General features: G+C 50.2%; 1 protein-coding gene across 1 annotated transcript in view; it reads left to right on the top strand.

Moving 5' to 3' along the window:
* The first annotated feature begins 10,731 nt into the window (after positions 1–10,731).
* Positions 10,732–20,016, top strand: part of Shank3 (SH3 and multiple ankyrin repeat domains 3) — a 56,582-nt gene continuing 47,297 nt past the window's right edge. Inside the window, exons 1-9 of the mRNA XM_028753641.1 lie at positions 10,732–10,857; positions 11,153–11,356; positions 12,352–12,423; positions 14,015–14,123; positions 14,198–14,349; positions 14,435–14,602; positions 14,691–14,807; positions 15,211–15,288; positions 16,285–16,351. Of these exons, the coding sequence (XP_028609474.1) occupies positions 10,795–10,857; positions 11,153–11,356; positions 12,352–12,423; positions 14,015–14,123; positions 14,198–14,349; positions 14,435–14,602; positions 14,691–14,807; positions 15,211–15,288; positions 16,285–16,351 (1,030 nt within the window). The 5' untranslated portion in view covers positions 10,732–10,794. The remainder of the gene's footprint in view (positions 10,858–11,152; positions 11,357–12,351; positions 12,424–14,014; positions 14,124–14,197; positions 14,350–14,434; positions 14,603–14,690; positions 14,808–15,210; positions 15,289–16,284; positions 16,352–20,016) is intronic.

The following is a 20,016-nucleotide window of genomic DNA, read 5'->3' as shown; positions in this document are numbered from 1 at the left end:
CACACACACACACCACACTCACACCACACACATGCATATGCACACACTCCATACACACACACTCCACACTCCACACACACACTCACACACACACGCATATGCACACACGCATACACACACACAGAATCCACAGTGGGATGTGGTGGTGCACACCCTTAATTCCACCATTGCAGGTGGATGTCTGTGAGTTTGAGCTTAGCCTGGTCTAATTGGTCTATATAGTAAGTTCCAGGCCAGTCAGGGCTACACACTGAGACGTCTAAAATAAAACCCACAAGATTATTATGAAAAGGTGAGGCAAGAAATTATAGGTTTATTTGGGGGCCAGGGATGATGGCATATGCTTTTAATGCCAGTACTTGGGAGGCAGAGGCAAATGGATCTTTTTGTTGAAGCTATCCTGGTTTCCATGCCGTGTCTCAGGATAGCTAGGCCTATGTAGAGAGACCCGGTCTCAGAAACCCCAAATAAATAAATGAATAAAAATTATTTGGAGGGTTGTGAGATGGGCTCAGTGGGTAAATGTGCTTGCCAACCAGCAATAACCTGATAACCTGAGTTTGATGCCTGGAACCCACAGGATAGGAGGAGAGAACCAACTCCTACAAGCTGCCCTCTGACCCCCACATGTTATATGGCCTAGAACTTACGTGTATGGATGTTTTGTCTGCATGTATGTTTGTACATTGGTTCTGTGCTATACCTGTGGAGGCCAGAAGAGGGTGCTGGATCCCTTGGGACTGAAGTTCCAGGTAGCTGTGAGACACCATGTAGGTGCTGGGAATCGAACCAGGGTTCTCTGGAAGAGCAGCCAGTCACTGCTCTCCATGTCTCCAGCTCTGGTCTAGAACTCTTGATCCCCTTGCCTCAGCTTCTTGAGTGTTGAACTTCCAAGAACAATGGACGAAAACAAATATTTTGCAAAAGATACTTGGATGGCCAATACACCCATGAAGAACATCTCAGTATCAGACGAAACCTGCTATGGGATAAGATCATACACTACGGGAAGGATGAAGCCAAAGTCTAATGATACTGAAAAGGACAAAGAGGGGATGGGAGAAGCTGGAATGTCAATGTGCTGTCACTCCAGACAACTGCTGGGGGTTTACGAACTTAGCCTGTATCTACTACAAGTCATGGCCATTCTCAGTCCTGACCCAAGAGAAACAAGAAGTGTAAGTTTAGATCAAAACATACACAAATCTCCAAAGCAGTTTTATTCATAATTCTTCTAAACTGGAAATAACTCTATATGGTGGTTTGAATGAGAATGGCCCCCAATAGGTTCAAATATTTGCATATTCAGTTCTCAGTTGGTAGACTGTTTAGGGAGGATTAGGAATTGTAGCCTTGTTTGAGGAGATGTGTCACTGGGGGTTGGCTTTGAGGGTTCAAAAGGCCACAGCCTGGTCTCTGCCTGCTGTTTGTGGATCAGGATGCAAACTCTCAGCTACTGCTCCACTGCCATGCCTCCCTGCCTGCTGCTGTGCTCCCCACCACAATGGCCATAAACTAATCTTCAGAAATTGTAAGCAAGCCTCCAATTAAATGCTTTCTTTTACGAGTTGCCTTAGTCATGATGTCTCTTCACGGCAATAGACCAGTAACTAAGATACTCAAATGTCACATACACAGATAAACAGATAAGCAAGCCAGGTAGGTGGTAGTGGCATATGTCTACAATCCCAGTACTTGGGAGGCAGAGGCAGGCAGATTTCTGTGAGTTCAAGGCCAGCCTGGTCTACAGAACAAGTTCCAGGACGGCTAATGTTACACAGAGAAACCCTGTCTAAAACCAAAACCCAAAATCCCCAAACCAACCCCCCTAAAAGAAAAATTCTTTATTTCTCTCTCTTTTCCTCTCCTTATGTCTCTCTAAGTATGGGTTCTTTCAACCCTCAGCCCCCTAATCTCAGGTCCATGTAGCCCAGGTTGGCCAGGATTTCATACTTGTGGTCTTCCTGCCTCATCCTCCAGGGTGCTGGATTGTGGGCTTGCACTGAAATCAATAACCTCCAGTGGTTTCTCTACCGTCTCTGTGGCTTTGAGGAGACTTACTTGATTTTCTTTGTTGAATGAAGACAATAACAGTGATTTTTCTCAGTGATCCTGCGCCACTGAATGAATTAATACATATAATATACTTAGAATGGCACTTTGAGGGCCTAGCATAATTGCTGTTGGTTATTTCTTCTTAACTCAAGCAGTTTGCTCAAGCTTTGTCAAGATCTGGTGAAAACGTTCCTCTCTGTGAAACAGTAACCATTGCTTGCCCTTACTAATTTTGGAGTGGAAACTATGTTACCTTTTGTGTGCCTCAGGGCCACAAGAAGGACGTCTTGGACTAGTGGTCTACCATGGAAGGGACACATCCTAGTTGCTCAGATTCTCACATAAATCCAAGCTGAGTATGAACTTATTTTTTTGTTTTTGTTTTGTTTTGTTTTTCGAGACAGGGTTTCTCTGTGTAGCTCTGGCTGTCCTGGAACTCACTCTGTAGACCAGGCTGGCCTCGAACTCAGAAATCTGTCTGCCTCTGCCTCCCAAGTGCTGGGATTAAAGGCGTGCACCACCACCACCCGGTGAGTGTGAACTTATAACCCTGAAGCATCAAGCCTTCCCTGGCACTACCTACCCGTCACAGAAAGGTACTGCAAAAGTAGGACAGAGTCACCAAATGGTCACACAAGAAAACTAAAAATTTAGCACAGATACATTTGAAAAGACTAAGAATGAAGGAAACCCCAAAATCAAATTCAAGTGAAAGCCAAAAAGTAAAATACAATAAATATAAAAACAGAACACGAAGATTTACCAATATACTGTGTAGAGCTTCTAAAACTACAACAGGATTGACAGGGAATTAAACACAGTTAAAGAGAGGATTACTGCTATGGAAGTCAGATTTGTGAAAAACATCCAGAATACAAACAAAACAAAACAAAAACTTCAAGGTGGGCTAGGGGTGTAACTTAGTGGCAGAATGCTTGCTTAACATGCACAAGGCCCTGGTTTCAATCTGCAGCACTACAGAAAGAGAGAAGAAAAGACTTCAAAAAACTCCAAGTCAAATAACTATCAGTTTAGGATTGTATGTTGGCTTGGCTGTCATTCAAATAATAAAGGAAAAGACTCAGGCATGGCAATATACATCTGTAAACGCCGGGCGGTGGTGGCGCACACCTTTAATCCCAGCACTTGGGAGGCAGAGGCAGGCAGAGGCCTCTGGTTTTGAGGCCAGCCTGGTCTACAGAGTGAGTTCCAGGACAGCCAGGGATATACAGAGAAACCTTGTCTCGAAAAAACAACAACAACAAAAAAATACATCTGTAAACATGGCAAGATAGATCTGTAAGCCTATCACTGAGGCTGAGACAGGAGGATTACAAGTTTAAGGCCAGCCTGGGATGCATGGCAAGACTCTGTGTTGTAGTCAGTATTCCATTGCTGTGAAGAGAAACCATGACCAAGGCAACTATTATAAGAAAAAACATTTAATTGGGGCTGGCTTACAGTTTCAGAGGTTCAGTCCATTATCGTCATGGTGGGTAGCGTGGCGGCAGGCAGGCAGGCAGGCAGTCATGGTGCTACAACAGTAGCTGAGAGTTCTGCATCCAGATCCTAAGGCAGTAGGAAGAAAGAGACTCTGGCCTTAGTATGGGCTCCTTAAAACCTTGAAGCTTACCCCCAGTGAAACAGTTCTTGGAATAAGGCCACACCTTCTAATCATTTCAAATAGTGGTGACCAAGTATTTAAATCTATGAGCCTATTGGAGGGCCATTCTCATTCAAACCACCACACTTAACTGTCTCTGTCTCAAAAAACTTAACACGGCTAGAGAGGTGGCTCAGCAATTAACTGTGTGTCTCGCTCTTGAGTTTAGGTTGACTCGAAACCCTCTTCTGGTGTCTGGGGTACCTATGCTCACATGCAAAAGCCTACACACAAACACACGCATACGCATCATTAATAAAATATCTTGAGATGTCAAACCGAGGGCAAAACAAGATATTTTAATGAAATACAAAGCGCTAACATTACAAGACAGACACGGGACATTCCTAAGGGATGTACTTTCAAGAAGATCATTGAAGACCCAGAGAACTTTAAGAGTGAGAAGCAAGAAAGAACAGCCAATGAGGAAACTGGTCAACAGAAGATGTGTCTAAAGGAGCACTCACTGTTTGACCATGGAAGCAATAACAAAAGTGGCTAATTTTTAAGTCAAACAAAAGTGGGCAAAACGCTATAGACTAAGAGGATCCATTGGAGCTTACTATGAATTCTTTTTATGATATGAAAAAGGATACTAATTAGTGTAATGTCTATTAACTATGTAATTTAAGTGTAGCTGTGAATCTATCTGATAAGAAAGGCTGCATGCATCACTTCCGAAACGGTGAGAGGAAGGAAAGGGAAACAAAGAACGCTTGAACAGTTAAACAGAAGGTAGACATGAAGAAGAGAGCAACACAGAGAGAGGTCAGCACAAAATGGATGATAGGAATTAATTAAGATGATCCCTCAACTGAAGAATGAATAAAGAAAAGGTGGTACATCTACACAGTGGAATAGTATTCGGCGATTAAAAAGAAAGACATTCTGAAATTTGCAGGTAAATGGATGGAACTCGAGACTATCATCCTGAGTGAGGCAACACGGACCCAGAAAGACATGTATGGCATGTACTCACTTATAACTGGAGATTAGCCATAAAGTACAGGATAGCCATACTACAAGCCAAAGACCCAAAGATGCTAAATAAGAAGGAAGGTCCAAGAGAGAGTGCTTGAATCTCACCGAGAAGGGGGAATGACATAGTCATACAGGGGCAGATGGAGGAAGGGAACTGGGTGGGAGTGGGCATGGGGAGGGGAATGGGGGGGTTCAGGTGTGGGGAGGGATAGTAGAGGCCATGAGAATGAATGGAAATCTGCAACTGGTGGGGGTGGGGAGGTGGGGGGGCAATTCGAGGACTTGACAGACACCTGGGATATTGGAGGTGCCCAAGAATCAATTGGGGTGACTTTAGCTGGGACTCACAGTCTTGGGGATACAGCACCTGAAGAGAAGACCTCCTGTAGCCAGGCAGGAACCCCAGTGGACCGATACGGACACCAACCCACCCACAAAACTTTCCACGCAAAATTTATCCTGTCTACAAGAAATGTAGAAATGGAGCAGAGACTGAGGAGATGGCCAAACAATAACTGGCCCAACTAGAGACCCATCCCATGGGCAAGCACCAATTCCTGACGCTATTCATGATACTCTGTTATGCTTGCAGACAGGAGTCTAGCATAACTGTCCCCCGAGAGGCTCCACCCAGGAGCTGACTCAGACACCCACAGCCAGACAGTGGACAGAGCTTGGAGACTCTTATGGAAGAGTTGGGGGAAGGATTGAAGGCCCCAGGGGGATAGGAACTCCACAGGAAGACCAACAGAGTTAACTAACCTGGATCCTTGAGATTCTTAGAGACTGAACCACCAACCAAAGAACATACAAGGAAGGGGTGGACCTAGACCCCCACACATATGTAGTAGCTGTGCTTCTGGAGACGGGGCTATCCCAAAAGCTGTTGCCTGTCTATAGGTTATGTTCTTATAGTTGGATTGCCTTGACTGGCCTCAGTGGGAGAGGATGTGCCTAGCTCCTCAGAAACATACTGGGGTGGGGGCAGCAATTAGGATGTAAAGTGAGTAAATTAATTTAAAAATGATCATTATGGGCCGGGCGGTGGTGGCGCACACCTTTAATCCCAGCACTTGAGAGGCAGAGGCAGGCGGATTTCTGAGTTTGAGGCTAGCCTGGTCTACAGAGTGAGTTCCAGGACAGCCCGGGCTACACAGAGAAATCCTGTCTTGAAAAACAAAAAACAAAAACAAAGAAACAAAAAAAGATCATTAGTCCATATATATATATATACACAAATGCTCACACTGGTTTTCATTTTTTAATGCTTAAAAACATGTATTCCATGTATTAAACCTTAAAAAAAGATTTCAAACAATTCTATGTGTAGGGAGTGTTTTTGCTTGAACTTTATGTATGTGCATTGAATACATGCAGTGCTTACTGAGGCCAGAAGGGGGCATCCAAACCTCTGGAACTGGAGTTACAGATCACGGTGAGCCGTCCTGTTGGTGTTGGGAACTGAACTGGGTCTTCTCCAAGGGTTGTAAATGTTCTTAAGCAGTAATCCATCTCTCCACACCTTGTTTGCTCTGTTTTTGTTTTGGAGACAAGGATGGTCTGTGTAGCCCTGGTTGTCCTGGAATTCACTCTTGTAGACCAGGCTAATCTTGAACTCAGAGATCCAACTGTGTACTGCTATGCCTGGCTTGCTTTTTTTTTTTTTTTTTTTTTTTTGAGATGTAGTTTCATTATGTAGTCCGAGTTGTCTTAGAATGTGTCATTTTTCCTCTTTTGGCTTCAAGATACAAGGAAAATCTTCACAAACTGCACAAATACCAGTATTGTCCAGCCCATCTTTCCTGGACAGGAGGAAATCATTAATAGCTAGCCCACAAATATATAGGCTACATTTGAAAATGTAAATAAGCATATTCCTGTAAACCCGGAGCCAAAAATACAACAGAAAATTTAAAAATGAAATAAAAATATTACATATCAACACTATAACTCAAGTGGTAAGTGGAAATTAACCGTGCTGAATGTTTGTGAAGAACTTAGAAAAAAAAATGAAGCACTGGAAATGAATCAGATAAATATCCAGCTCAGTGAGTTTAGCAAAACTAAAAAGCAATGTAGAGAAAATCAAGATACCATAAAATGAAAGAGCTGAGGAAACCCAACGAACTTGGAGGCTGACGTACTGACGGTGAGTTTGAGGAAGCCTGGGATACATAGCAAGACTCTCATCTCAAACAACTGACTCTTAAGAGATTATTCTTCCTAGAAAAAGAAAAATCAGACTCAAGATGAGATGGAATATGAATATACCTTTAGATATTACATAATCAAGGGTAATAAACACATACATGCACACACACACACACACACTCACACAGACACACAGTGGGCTCTAGACAGTCAATTGTAGTCAGTCAATTTATAAGCACTCAGAATTTCACCTACTCCACAGCGAGGAGGTCTGAGCTGAAATTGGGTGTAATCTTCTAGATGATAGTTTAATCTCCAGCTTACTTATGTACAAATGCACTATGTACAAGCGCTTGGACACAGCAGAACCAGAGAGGCTAACAAGACCTGTTTCTACAGGGAGCCCACCTTCTGGCAGGGAAAAGACAGATGCTAAGCAACCAAAAAAAAAAAAAAAATCACAGTGCTTTGAAAGACAATGGCAGTTTTACAAAAGAGAAACCAAATCAGCTCCGAAGAGAGCAATCAGCAAAGAAGCCTGGGGTGAGGTGGGTTCACAGAGAGAGAGATGCAGCCTGGGAGAGGAAGGCATCTAGGAGATGGTCTGGGTGAGCTGAGTAACAGGAGAGAGAAGGCTGTCTGCAGGAATGATGGATGGAAGGAAGAGATACCCACGGATGTGGAAGACAGGCAAATTACCTTAGCAAGCAGAGGAGCCTACAGGCCAAGCAAGGTCAACCGGAGGGCCAGTGGATACGGATGGAAGTATGGATCACAGGCCAGAGTAGACTTAGGATGTGGAAGGGCTGAGCATGGAGACTGTCACTGGAGATTTTGGGTCTCCGGGGGATGCTTAAGCAGTAGACCCTTGGCAGTGGCCCGGGGAGCAGCTGCAGGAGCAGTGGGCTGAGGAGACCGTTGTATATTTGCTTCCAATCCTATCCACATGCCATGCACTGTTCTGGATGCGCTAGTCACAGAGCTCTCTCCACCCCCAAGTCTTTTGAAGCTGTGTAGCCGAAAGTGCACCAGGAGGTGGGGAAGAAGTGTGGATAGTCAAAATAAGATCTTTCCAGAATTTTGGCCCTGGTGATAGGAAGGAATAAGCCAACCTCCCTGGTATTTGAAGGTAGAACCAAGGCAGTGTCACTTTGCTGGGGAGATGGGGGTCTGATGGGTCTGAGGGAGGACAGCGGGGGCTGCTTAAGAGGCTTGGGAGAGGTAAGGAGGAACCTGCAGTCATTCTCAAAGAAATAATCGCTAGAACACATCTGTCTCTTTAATTCCCTCTCAGGGAACCCGTTGGGAAGACATCCATGTTTAATTGTTTCTGGGCATTGCTACTGTTGCTGTTTAGTAGGAAGCAGGTTGGGATACTGTGAGATTCACTAAGTGTGCAGGCACTGTGCAGGCCACAGGCTTGATGTCACCCTGGGAGTGTGAAGGCTAGCTGAGGCCAGAGATTGGTCAGTCTGAAGGGAGCTGGTTAACAAAATGTGATACTTTCGCCCCAAAACCTTGGCAGCACAACAAAGGCCACCCATAATTAGATTCATTCCGAAAGGGGAGGCTTAAGGGCTCCCGCGAGGTCCAGTTTGGGATAGTAAGCCTGAAAGGGTAAGACCCAGGGCTCTGGGTTAATTCAGGTCAAGGACATGTTTACAGAGTGCCCAAGGCTGGCCTGCTGCCTGATTGAGGACCTGGGATTCCTCCATTCCTGTCTCCTCACTGGTGGATTCTGGCCGTCATTTTCCAAGCAGGCAGCTAGTTTAGGGGAAAGGGAGGCTGGAAATAAAGATGGGTGGAGGTCCTGATGGGAGGGATTGGGTTTAGCCAGAGGGAGTTGGGGCATGGGTCAAGGTGGAGAGGAAAGAAGTAAGGGAGGAAGATGTTAGACTCCAGGGTCAGGAAGCAGAGTTTCCTCTCTGGGTTGGAACACAGGAAACCCAGCCCTGAGCTTCCCAAGGTGCTTCCTGGAGATAAGGGAGACTCTTTCCTCTCCTGCCCCTCTTACATCCTGCCCTAACCCCTAGGGTACTCTAAGTTGCACCACTCAGTCACACCTTGGGAGGGGCTTGGAGGTCAGAGCCTACTGGGGTTTCACTTCTCCGAGCACGGAGGGGTCCACCCAGGCTTGAGGGTAGCAGGGAACAGACGCACAGAAGGGCGCTGGAGACTTAGCTCTGCCGGGTAAGCGGTTCTTTTGGGAGATTCTTTAGGGAGAAGGCTCTTCCTCAAGGGGTAGTGATGTGGGAGTGAGCCAGGTGGTCCACGGAGGACAATGCTGTGTGGTTGCGATTGGTCAGAGAGCCCTATATGGAGTCATGAAACATTTTGGGAAGGTGGTGGATTCGTGGGGGAGTGCAGGCTGTTGGGGGGGGGGAGACTAACCAATCACTGTTCTGTGTGGGGTGAGGGCATTTCTAAGGTGACCCAGGTGGTCAGGGGGTGGGATCTGGGGAGGCGCTATCGTGTATAGGACCAGGGCAGTCCAGGGTTATTCCTGGGATGCGCAGGAATAGCCAGTTTTGTGGGCGATCCAGGGTTGCTCACGGAGAGGGTAGGAGAGGCTGTGTCTGAGGGGATGCTTTCTGCCACTGGCAGAGTTCCCGGCCAGGCTGCTCCGCAAAAGCTGTCCAGTTTGTGCCGCCACCGATGAGTGGCTCTCTGGGGCCGTTAGGGAGTGAGGTGTAAGTCTAGGTATGCGGGACAATGCAGTGGAAGGCAGTAGACCCTAGTGAGAGTAGGGCAATTCATCCATTCAGGGGCTGCACCTTTCTGGGCCTTGGGAGCTGGGCCCCCCGTGCGTTGGGCACTTCCGAGGCAGCGCCGGGCTAAGGCTGGCACGCCACGCGGGCGGCGCCTGAGTTGGTTCACTCACAGCGCTCCCCTCCCCGCCCACTCGTCACCCCCTCCCGCGTTGCCACGACAACGTGTGAAACTAAAATTCAGTTCCCCGTCGCAGGTGGAGACTAGTGGCGCCCCCTCCCCTAAGCCTTTCCTCGTAGGTCGCGCCCCCAGCCTGCTGTCGCTAAGGTGACGGGGAGGGGGCGACCAACTGCAGGGTTGGGCCAGCCAAGGTGCGGGAGGCCGCAGAGTCCGGACAGACTCCCTAAACTCGGTTGAGGTGGGGGCCGAGAGGAACACCCTGGGCGCGGTTAGAAGGGTTGGTTTGGGGACGCTTCCGTGGACTGCAGCTCCACCCTGCTCGCGCCTGGGGTCTGCAGGTCTCCTACCCAGCACGGTGCCCTGGTGACCCCACTACCTCCTTGGGGTCTGGAATGGGGTCGGCAGACTGGGGAGATTTCTACCCCAGGACACCAATTTTCCTGCTTGTCTCTCCCTCTCAGTCGGCTTGTGGGTCCTCTTGCCCCGACGCGTCCCCCACCCAGCTCCAGAACCCTCCGTCACCCCAGTACGGTGGTCTGCGACGCTCGCCTGCAGCGGAAGCGCGGCGTGCCATCCCCCCGCTGTGTCAGCCACTCCCCCTCGACAGCCAACCCCCCCTCCCCGGCGCGGGCCCCCGGCCCCCGCCCTCTGCACCACACGCCCACGCCGCCCCGACCCCGCGGGGGACCCCAGTTTCCCGGCCCCGGGCTTCCCATCCCCGCCTCCGGCGCGGCCCCCTCCCCGCCTCCACTCCGCTCCGGGCTCGGGCCCCCCCTCCCCCCGCCGCCCCCGCCCCCGGGGAAGGCAGGCGCCGCTCGAAGCCGGGGCCGATGCAGCTAAACCGTGCCGCCGTCGCCGCCGCCGCTGCGCCTGCGGAGCCCCCGGAGCCGCTGTCCCCCGCGCTGGCCCCGGCCCTGGCCCCCCCAGGCCCCCTCCCGCGTAGCGCGGTCAGCGGGGCTCCGGCGGGGGGCCAGGGGGGGCCAGGGCGCCGCGCGGAGTCCCCGTGCGCTCCTCTCTCCGCCGGGAACAGTCCGGGCCCGGGCGCAAGCACCGGGATGGACGGCCCCGGGGCCAGCGCCGTGGTCGTGCGCGTCGGCATCCCGGACCTGCAACAAACGGTGAGCCTTTGCGATCTCGCCGTACCCCTGTGCGGCCCGCTAACGGTGACCCCCGCCGGGCGCGCCCTGCGCCAGGACCCCCGGCCGTGGCCACTCGCCCCTCCCCCGCCGCCTCCGCGGGACCCTCCCCATCGCCGGGGCGGGGCCCTGGAAGCCCAGCCCCGGGGCGGGGCCTCGGCCTCTCCGCGGTGGCGCGGGGTCCCTGCTCTCGCTCCCCAACTAGCCCTCCAAAGCGGGGCCCGGGGCGCGGTGCCCTGCGCCCGCAGGTCCGGGCTCACTACTCGCTCCGCTGCAGAAGTGCCTGCGTCTGGACCCAACCGCGCCCGTATGGGCCGCCAAGCAGCGTGTGCTCTGCGCCCTCAATCACAGCCTTCAGGACGCGCTCAACTACGGGCTATTCCAGCCTCCCTCCCGGGGTCGCGCCGGCAAGTTCCTGGATGAAGAGCGGCTCTTACAGGACTACCCGCCGAACCTGGACACGCCCCTGCCCTATCTGGAGGTGCTGGGCAGACCAGGGTGGGGGTGGCATGGAGCGCACAGGGTGTGATCTTTGAGCTCCTTGGTTGGAGCAGTGAAGGGCAGGCCGGGAGGAGTTGGCGACAGGAGCGGGGTGGGGGGTTGGGAGGTGGGCTGTGTGTAGCCTGAGCGGTGTGCTGAGAGGCCGAGGTGGGTACACCGAGGGCAGTGGGTAGGGTGAAGTACGAGCTGCCCATGTGTGGTTAAGTGGTGTGCTGCAGCTTAAAGCATGGAGAACGGTGGGAGCGCGGTGTGGAGAGAGCGCTTGCAGCAAGCAATATGGACAGCACACAGTGAGCACATGCAGCACGGGCACACTCAGCGTGTGTGGTGTGAGCAGTCCGAGCCCTGGAGGGAGAAGTGTGCGAAGGAGTGAGTGCGTGAGGGGTCATGTGGCGTGAACAGTGTCGCTTGTGTGCACGTTTGTCTCTTGCCTCTCACTCCCAAGTCTTCTGAGGTTAGCCCAAAATCTTGAACACCATTTATGACATGTAAAGGTGACTTGAGTGCCATTCCATAGGGACTGAGACTTTTAGTCCCAATAGGAAGGGTGTGTGTGTGTGTACACCAAGGTCAAAGTTGGTCTGACCCTCATGGGTAGCACTAGAATTGGGTAATTTCTACTTGGAGTGGAAGTGTCGAGGAAGAGAAGCTTAGTTTCAGATCTTTGGGAGAGCAGTAGAGTTTTCCAGGCACTGGCTGTGGAAATGAGTCAGGCAGGCTGTAGGCCCACCAGGCCTTGAGTTGGCCAAGTACTTCTCTGGACCGCACATTGTTTCTGTGTAGTAGGTGGTCGGTAGCTGTCGGTTCTTGTCTGTCCACTCTGAAAGTGTGTGTCTGGGACTTGTATGACTGTGGGCTACAGTGACAGTGTGGGCAGGAGGGAGGTGAGCAGTGAGCAGCACGGAGTGGTGGCCACCGCTTGCTCACACCGGCCCGTGTGGGTGCCTTCTCCCCACCTTTTCTTTATCTGAGCAGTTCCGATACAAGCGGAGAGTTTATGCCCAGAACCTCATAGATGACAAGCAGTTTGCAAAGCTACACACAAAGGTAAAGAGGCAGTCCCTGGAGGGGACTCACCGTGCATGACCACTGCCCCCAAACTACCTTGGTCCAGCCTGCTTTCCCTGAGGTGGATTTCAGGACTTGGTCTGGGACTGGAAACACACTCCATGGCCATGACTGGTCCAGCGATAGGTTGCAGTTTAATTAGATTTTGGCTGGTATAGGGGTGAGAGCCTTGTTAGAAGCTGGGGGTAGGGGGAAGGCGGGAAGAGGGTGGGAGAGGGAACCAAATAAGCATAGTGTGTTGGCTCTGAGGGCAAGTGGTTGAATGCCTATGTTCCCTAGTATAAGGAACACATAATTAGGTATCTCATTAATTCTCTTCTGGGAGGGATTTGCTACACATCTCACAGGTGAGGAGAGGGGTTGAGTCACCTACTGTGACTGCCCAGTAAAGCTGGCCCAGATCTGTCTGACTGTTTAGGTCCTGTGGCCTGGGTATACTTACTTGTCTAGTGTCTTTGCTTCTGGGACCTACTCCCTGTAGGGTCTGACTCCATTCACTGTTTGTTTTTTGTTTTTTTGAGGGGTGTACTAAACTCCTCCTCTGGGTGTCCAAGAGGCAAGGTGGGTGTTGTAGCCTCTTTCCAAATCCCCCAGCTCCCGTGGGCCAATGGGAATTGGTTTGTGGGATATTTCTTTGTTTGTCTCTGGAGTTTAGGGAAAGGTCTTTGTGACCCTATCTGTGGTCTTAGATCCTCAGGCTTCCGTGGCAGACTTTTCTGCTCCCCCAGAGCAGGTGACAGTCAGTGGCCATGGCTCTTTGCTGGGTAGAGACCATGTCAGAGAGGTCTCTGTCTCCATCCATTGGCCCTTGTGTGACCCAGGCATCCTGGGTTCTGCAGCTCTTTTCAGAAAGCCATTTGGTTTTAGGATGGACCTGAACTTCTAACTGCAGCCCTATTCCTTGGCTTGCCTGGGCTCCAGCTATCCCTATGCACTCTGTTACCTTGGGGCTGGCTAAGGTCTTCCTAGAGGATTTGCATAGTTTCTTCTATGGTTTCATCACCCTGACCCATGATACTGGTCCACGAGGCATTCTTTCCTGTCTATGGGACATGCTGCTTGTAGATGCCTGGGCTGGGACCCCTTGCCCTGTGTGGCTGATACCCGTGCCACCAGACAAGCCAGTGAAGCTTTGCAGGGCAAAGGAATAGGAGGCATGTCATGTCATGTGTGTGCCAGGGGTAAGATGGGGCAGAGGAATAAGACCAGAGTTGTAAGGATTTGACACCTGTCAGAATGGCCTCAGTGTTCTTTTAGGCTGAGAGAAGGGACTCAGCTGGGGTCCATGACTTGGGTGGCCAGGCTGGGATGGGAGTGGCCAGGTTCAGGCTGACAGCTGTTGAGGGTTTACAGAGAAGGCCTCGAAAGCACATGGGTCCAGCCAAGGTGAGATGAAACTTGAGGTAAGACTATGGGGTTGAGGATGAGCAAGCTGGGTGACAGGTTAGTCATATTGGGGTTAGGGACAGTGTATGCCTTACAGGTGGTCTGGAGCTTGCTGGAGGAAGGGGGTGATGGTAAGATGACCCTAGCCATGGCACCCAGCTGACTGGGATGGCTGATGTTCTAGGCAAACCTGAAGAAGTTCATGGACTATGTCCAGCTACACAGCACAGACAAGGTGGCCCGCCTGCTGGACAAGGGGCTGGACCCCAATTTTCATGACCCTGACTCAGGAGGTAAGGAGAAGAATGGGGAGGGGCTGTATTTTTGACTGGCTGGGACCCTAACCTTTATTTATGTCCAAACCCAGAGTGCCCTCTGAGCCTTGCTGCACAGTTGGACAATGCCACTGACCTTCTGAAGGTTCTTCGCAATGGCGGTGCTCATCTGGACTTCCGAACCCGAGATGGGCTAACAGCCGTCCACTGTGCTACCCGCCAGCGCAACGCAGGGGCATTGACGGTTAGTGAGGGCAGGACCCTGGTCTGGAGGGACTCAATGCAGAAAGCTGGGCTTGGCCATGGATTCTGAGGTGCCTTACCCTCAGACCCTGCTGGACCTGGGGGCTTCACCTGACTACAAGGACAGCCGCGGCCTGACGCCCCTGTACCATAGTGCCCTAGGGGGCGGGGATGCCCTCTGCTGCGAGCTGCTTCTCCATGATCACGCACAGCTGGGGACCACTGATGAGAATGGTTGGCAAGAGATCCATCAGGTGAGCAGGGAGCTTAGGCTGGGTCCAGGCTGTATACAGGTGACCCTGGCCTCTGTCTGGGATGGTTCAATTCCTCTTTTCTCCTCAGGCCTGCCGCTTTGGGCATGTGCAGCACTTGGAGCACCTGCTATTCTATGGGGCCAACATGGGTGCCCAGAATGCCTCGGGAAACACAGCCCTGCACATCTGTGCCCTCTACAACCAGGTACACCATGAGAGGGTCCCACTGTGGTAAAGAGTGACTCCATGTGTGGATGTGCCTGAACATAGGTTACTGTACATCCCAGCTAGTATGGGATGTCTGTACTCTATGTGTATGTTCTGTGCCCAGTCTGGTTACTGGGTCGTAGTTACTGGGTGGCCTACTTAAAACACATCTGTTCTCTGAGCGCATGTATGTGTCAATATGTCCCCATGTATGTTCTTAACAAACTAGCTTTCGGATGAGAGCTACTTGTGTAATTCTACCTAGCCTAGGTGTGCACTGAAGAGGTGTGAGTTTGTGTGTGAGTGATCCTTGGGCCCTGTACACCACGTGTGTCCCCGCCATGGCCTGGCCCTCCCTTTCCTGCTGCCCAGTGTGATTGATGGCTTATGCCTCCCAACAGGAGAGTTGTGCGCGCGTCCTGCTTTTCCGTGGTGCCAACAAGGACGTCCGCAATTACAACAGCCAGACAGCCTTCCAGGTACAGGCTGAGATGGGGGGGGGGTTGCTTACGAGTCCCTATTGCCACTTGACTTTGAATCTTGACTCTTCTTCAGAAGGCAAAATGGGAGTGCTTACTCTCAGGACTGCCACCCAAGGGGGAGCTAGGAGTAGGCTAGTGTGGTGCCCAGAATTTGAGGGAGTGTTTGGTGTGGCGGTTCCTCCTGTCATGGAAAAACATCCTACGACTCCAGAACTCTGGGAAAGAGACAAATGGAGAGGGCAGAGAGACAGGTGTGGTGGGCCTGATTTCCCCAGAGGCAGGCAGGGGTGCAGGGAAGAAAGCTGAGAAGGGTGTGTTCTCTACTACATCGGACTGGATCCAGGTTATAGTTCTGAGCCTTTTGTCTGCCAGGCTGGTTGGCACTGGCTGTCCAGCTAGCTGTCATCTCTGTGGCCTGGAGTTTTGGAGGAGCTGAAGGTGCTACGGGGATGAAAGCAGCAGGGGAGGGGGGTGTCTGTTATTCTTAGGTGGAGCAGAGGCCCCTGAGGATATCAGAAAGGTGAGGTGCTATCGCCATGTCTGGGAGTGTGAGGCAGAGGATGAAGGTTTGAACACACCCAGATGTAGATACGTCAGGGACTATTAGATGTCCAGATTTGGGGGATTCAGGAAGAATGAGGGCTGAAAGACATGGGGCTGCGACTGAGAGAGGAATTGTGCCTGCATATAGGGGCAGATTGAACGTTCTACTAGTGCGAACAGATCTGTTCATGTTTTAACTCTAAGCCTTGTGTCCCAGAAGTACCTCAGGACTTAGGCAGATGACGGTAGTGGACCAACCCTAGTTACCGGCATCCTTGTCTCTTGTCTTTAAGAAGTGATGTCCCAGTAGACATTGTGGCTGTGACTTGAGAGTGGCTTTGGGAGGACATGCTCCACGGAGGATTCCAGGAGGAGCAGCTGGGGTGGGGGTCAAATCTGGGTTCCTGAGTCTCCTTCCTTGCCCTTCATGTCTTCCCGTCTCTGTCCCAGGTGGCCATTATTGCAGGGAACTTTGAACTTGCTGAGGTAATCAAGACCCACAAAGACTCGGATGTCGGTGAGTTCTGTCCCACTCACAGGTCCTTCTTCGTGCTGTGCTTGTCATAGGCAGAGGTGGTGTAACAGGACCCCCATACGTCAAGACTGTTGCCACCTAGTGACCTCTGCTGACACAGGGAATGAGATCAAAAATGGCCTGTTAAAAATGGCCTGTGTGGGCTGAACAGAATTCTTGGTCAGGGCCTAGAGCAGGTCTGGGTTCTGGGCTGGGATAACCTAGGTCAGCAGTTAGATCAGGGATTGTGCTTCCCACTAAGTGCTAAGAAGGATCTTCTGGGACCATAGGGCGGCAGATCTCACTCCAGCCTGGAACATTACTGGGTTTAAGCTTCCTATGGCTTTCCATGTGACAATATCCTATGAACATACATGACGAGAAAAAAAATCACAAAGGTTAGGATGAAGACTGAAGTGGGAATAGGTTGGTGGATGGTGACTTGGCCAGCAGGTTTGAGCTCCCAGGAGGCAGTGCTTAAAACAGGCTTGGCATCTGTGTAAGTCCTAGCAGGAGGGTCAGAAGCTGCATGGATAGCTTTAGCTTCAAGTCAGGGAGGCAGAAGGGTCCAGCCCATTTCTGTGTACATGTGCGTGTGCGAGTGCAACTGTGTGTGTGCGAGTGTGTGTGCATGTGTGCGTGTGTGCGTGTGTGTGTGTGTGTGTGTGTGTGTGTGTATGCGCGCACTTCCAGAGCCAGGCTGGTTCTTACTGAGTACAGGTGACTAAGTGTGCAGGGTACTGTGGGCCCCTCCTCCAATAAAGGGCTGCTGTCTAGCTTCAGCAAAGCCTTCTAGCTGTAGGGATCTCTTAATGTTCTGGCTTTTCTGCCTGTGACTCTTTCTGGAACATAGAGCCCCAGGCTTCCCTTTCTTCTCTGAGTATTACTTGAAGTGTCCCCATTTTTTGGTTTCAATTTTCAGGGACATTGGGCAGCAAAAGGCTGGGGGATGGCATTAAGCTTAGAATGTTCCTCCGTTCTCCGTCAGTCTGGCCCGGAGGTTCATTTTTGGATGGGGTTAAGATTCAGGTCAGTTTCATGTTTAGGGCTCTTCCCTGAGCTGCTCTCTGATAATAAGGCTTGGTTATGAACCCTTGAACCTTGCCAGGTGGGGCCATAGTGATGGTTGAACTGAACGGGAGTGGCTTTCACAAGAGAGCTGAGTGAGTTCATGATCCATGGTACAAGGCTGGGCCCAGGTTCATGTAGAAAGAGCAGGACATAGTTTCTGGGTTGATATAGGGGCAAGATATAGGTACAGTTTGATTGGGGGTGAAAGTATTAGAGACAGCGTTTGCTAGGATCACCCTGTTTGTGGATATTCGAGGTCTTGTTTTACCTGATTGTCTATCTTGAGAGAACTGTTAACAGCTGCGACGCCTCACCATGTCATATGTGAAATAAAGTGTCTTAGAGTTCTCAGAGTCTTCGTTCGCCTTGGTCTCCTGTAGGGTTTGATCCTGGAAGGGTATGGATTTTAGGACGTGGCCTGTTTGTAACTGTTCCCCCCCACCCAAGGGATGAAGAGCTTGTATAGTGTCTAGCATGAGGAGTGGAAATATTTCTCTTCATTCTAGGAATCTAGGGGTCACCAGCTGAAGCTCACTGACCGTTTTACCCAAGTGTGCTGGCTCAGTTGGGGTTAGGCACATTGTTGCTGAGCAGAGTGGGCATGTGTATGGTCTGGTCCTGATGTAGGCATCTGCTCTCATTGCTACACAGGATCACACGTTTTGATGTTACAATGTTACAAGTCCATCCTTGTTAAGTGTCTATTGTTGTGGTAAAACACCATGATCAAAAGCAACTTGGGAAGAAAAGGGTTTATTTCAGCTTACAGTCCATCATGAAGGGAAGTCACGGAAGGAACCTAGAGGCAGGAATTGAAGCAGAGGCCATGGAGGAGTTCTGCTTCCTGGCTTGCTCCTCATGGCTTGCTCAGCCTGCTTTCTTATATAATCCAGAACTACCTGCCCAGGGGTGGCACCACCCATAGTGGGTTGGGCTCTTCCACATCAATCATCATCACCATCATCACCACCGTCACCACCGTCATCACCATCATCATCACCATCATCACCATCCCATTGCCCCAGACTTGCCTATAGGCCAGTTTGATGGGGGCATTTTCTCAATTGAAGTTTCTTCTTCCTAGATGACCCTGGCTTGTGTAAAGTTGTCATAAAAACTTAGACAGCATATAACCAGTCGTCCCTGGGTGGGATGATTTACTTTGAACTTTCTTATCTCAGTTTACCTTCCCAATATCCTTTTGTGAAACTGATTATTGGGCCTCTTTGCAGAGAAGGAAACCGAATTTCAGAGGGTTAGTGACAAAACATATCCTTAGACGTGGGGACTCAGGTCTGTCATCTGCACATCTGCCCACTGCCATGTGCACAAATTCACTCCAAGGACATTTCTTAAGTGACAGTTGTGAGTTACTTTGTCTCACTCTGGTCTTTGGGCAGAAGCCCGCACATGGAGGGCTGTGTGGAAGTCTCTGTCTCTCCATCCTCTGCTTCCTTCCGCAGGGTAGTGTATGGTAGGCACTAATGTCATGCTTCAAAAGACAGGACACATCCTGTATCTTGGCACTTCTCTTTAGGGATCAACAGACCTTGGGCAGGACTCTGTCCCATCAGTGGCTTTCTCTGCTTCCTGTTTTGGTCACTGGGCTATCCTCTTTCAAGCAAGGATGTGTGCACACGAAAACATTCTATGTATATATGTTCTCACGGACTGTCTATCTCATTTTTGGTAAGTGCCTCTGGAAACGCACCTCATGGTGACATCACCTGGAGAGCTTGTTTAGGGTAGGTTCTGAGTCTGGGCCTGGATGGAGCCTGTGTTTCTACACTGGTCGTCAGCTCGAGGAGAAGCTTGCTCTGCTGATCCTGCCTCTACTTTTTAATAGACAAAGCTAGCAGGTAGTGCTGCAGGCCCCAGCCTGCCCACCGTGTAGTTTTTGTTTTTAAATTAAAGTGAAATGTTCCTTACCTAAAACTGATTACTCTTACTGACAATCCAGGGGCATTCCTTACATTTACAACCTTGTATGCCAGTTTTGTCGAATCCCCAAATATTTCCATTGCTCCAAAGAATATCTCAGATATGTTAGGTAATTTTTCTGTGTTACCCTCTTCTACTTACCTGTCAGCTGAGAACATAATCTCTCTTTGCATTTACCTGTTACCGCTGTTCCATATCAACGGGATTACAATACCACTCTCTGTGTTCGGCATCTTTTACTCTTTGTCTTTTTGAGCTTCATCTGCCTTGTAAAGTCATGTCCCTTCCTTCTACCTTAAGGCTAAAAAACATTCTATTGTCTTTGTGCATTGTATTTGGCTTATTTATTGTTGGTTGGATATATAGGTTGTTTTGACATTAAAACATACTGTGTGTGTGTTCTCACATGCACATACCTGCTTGTCTGTATATGGGCATCACATGCATAATACAGGTACCTTTGGGGCCAGAAGAGGATATTCGATTCCCTGGTACTAGAGATACAGTTGGTTGTGAGCTGCCCAGTTGGGTACTGGGAACCAAACCTATGTCCCTTTGCAACAGCAGCATCCACTCTTTCTTTAAAAATTATTTTTATTTTATGCGTATGAGTACACTGTAGCTATCTTCAGACACACCAGAAGAGGGCATCGGAT

The sequence above is a fragment of the Grammomys surdaster genome, unplaced genomic scaffold (genome assembly GCF_004785775.1).
Source record: "Grammomys surdaster isolate TR1022 unplaced genomic scaffold, NIH_TR_1.0 125953, whole genome shotgun sequence".
NCBI classification, from domain to species: Eukaryota; Metazoa; Chordata; class Mammalia; order Rodentia; family Muridae; genus Grammomys; species Grammomys surdaster.
This window is presented reverse-complemented; position numbering and strand designations above follow the sequence as displayed.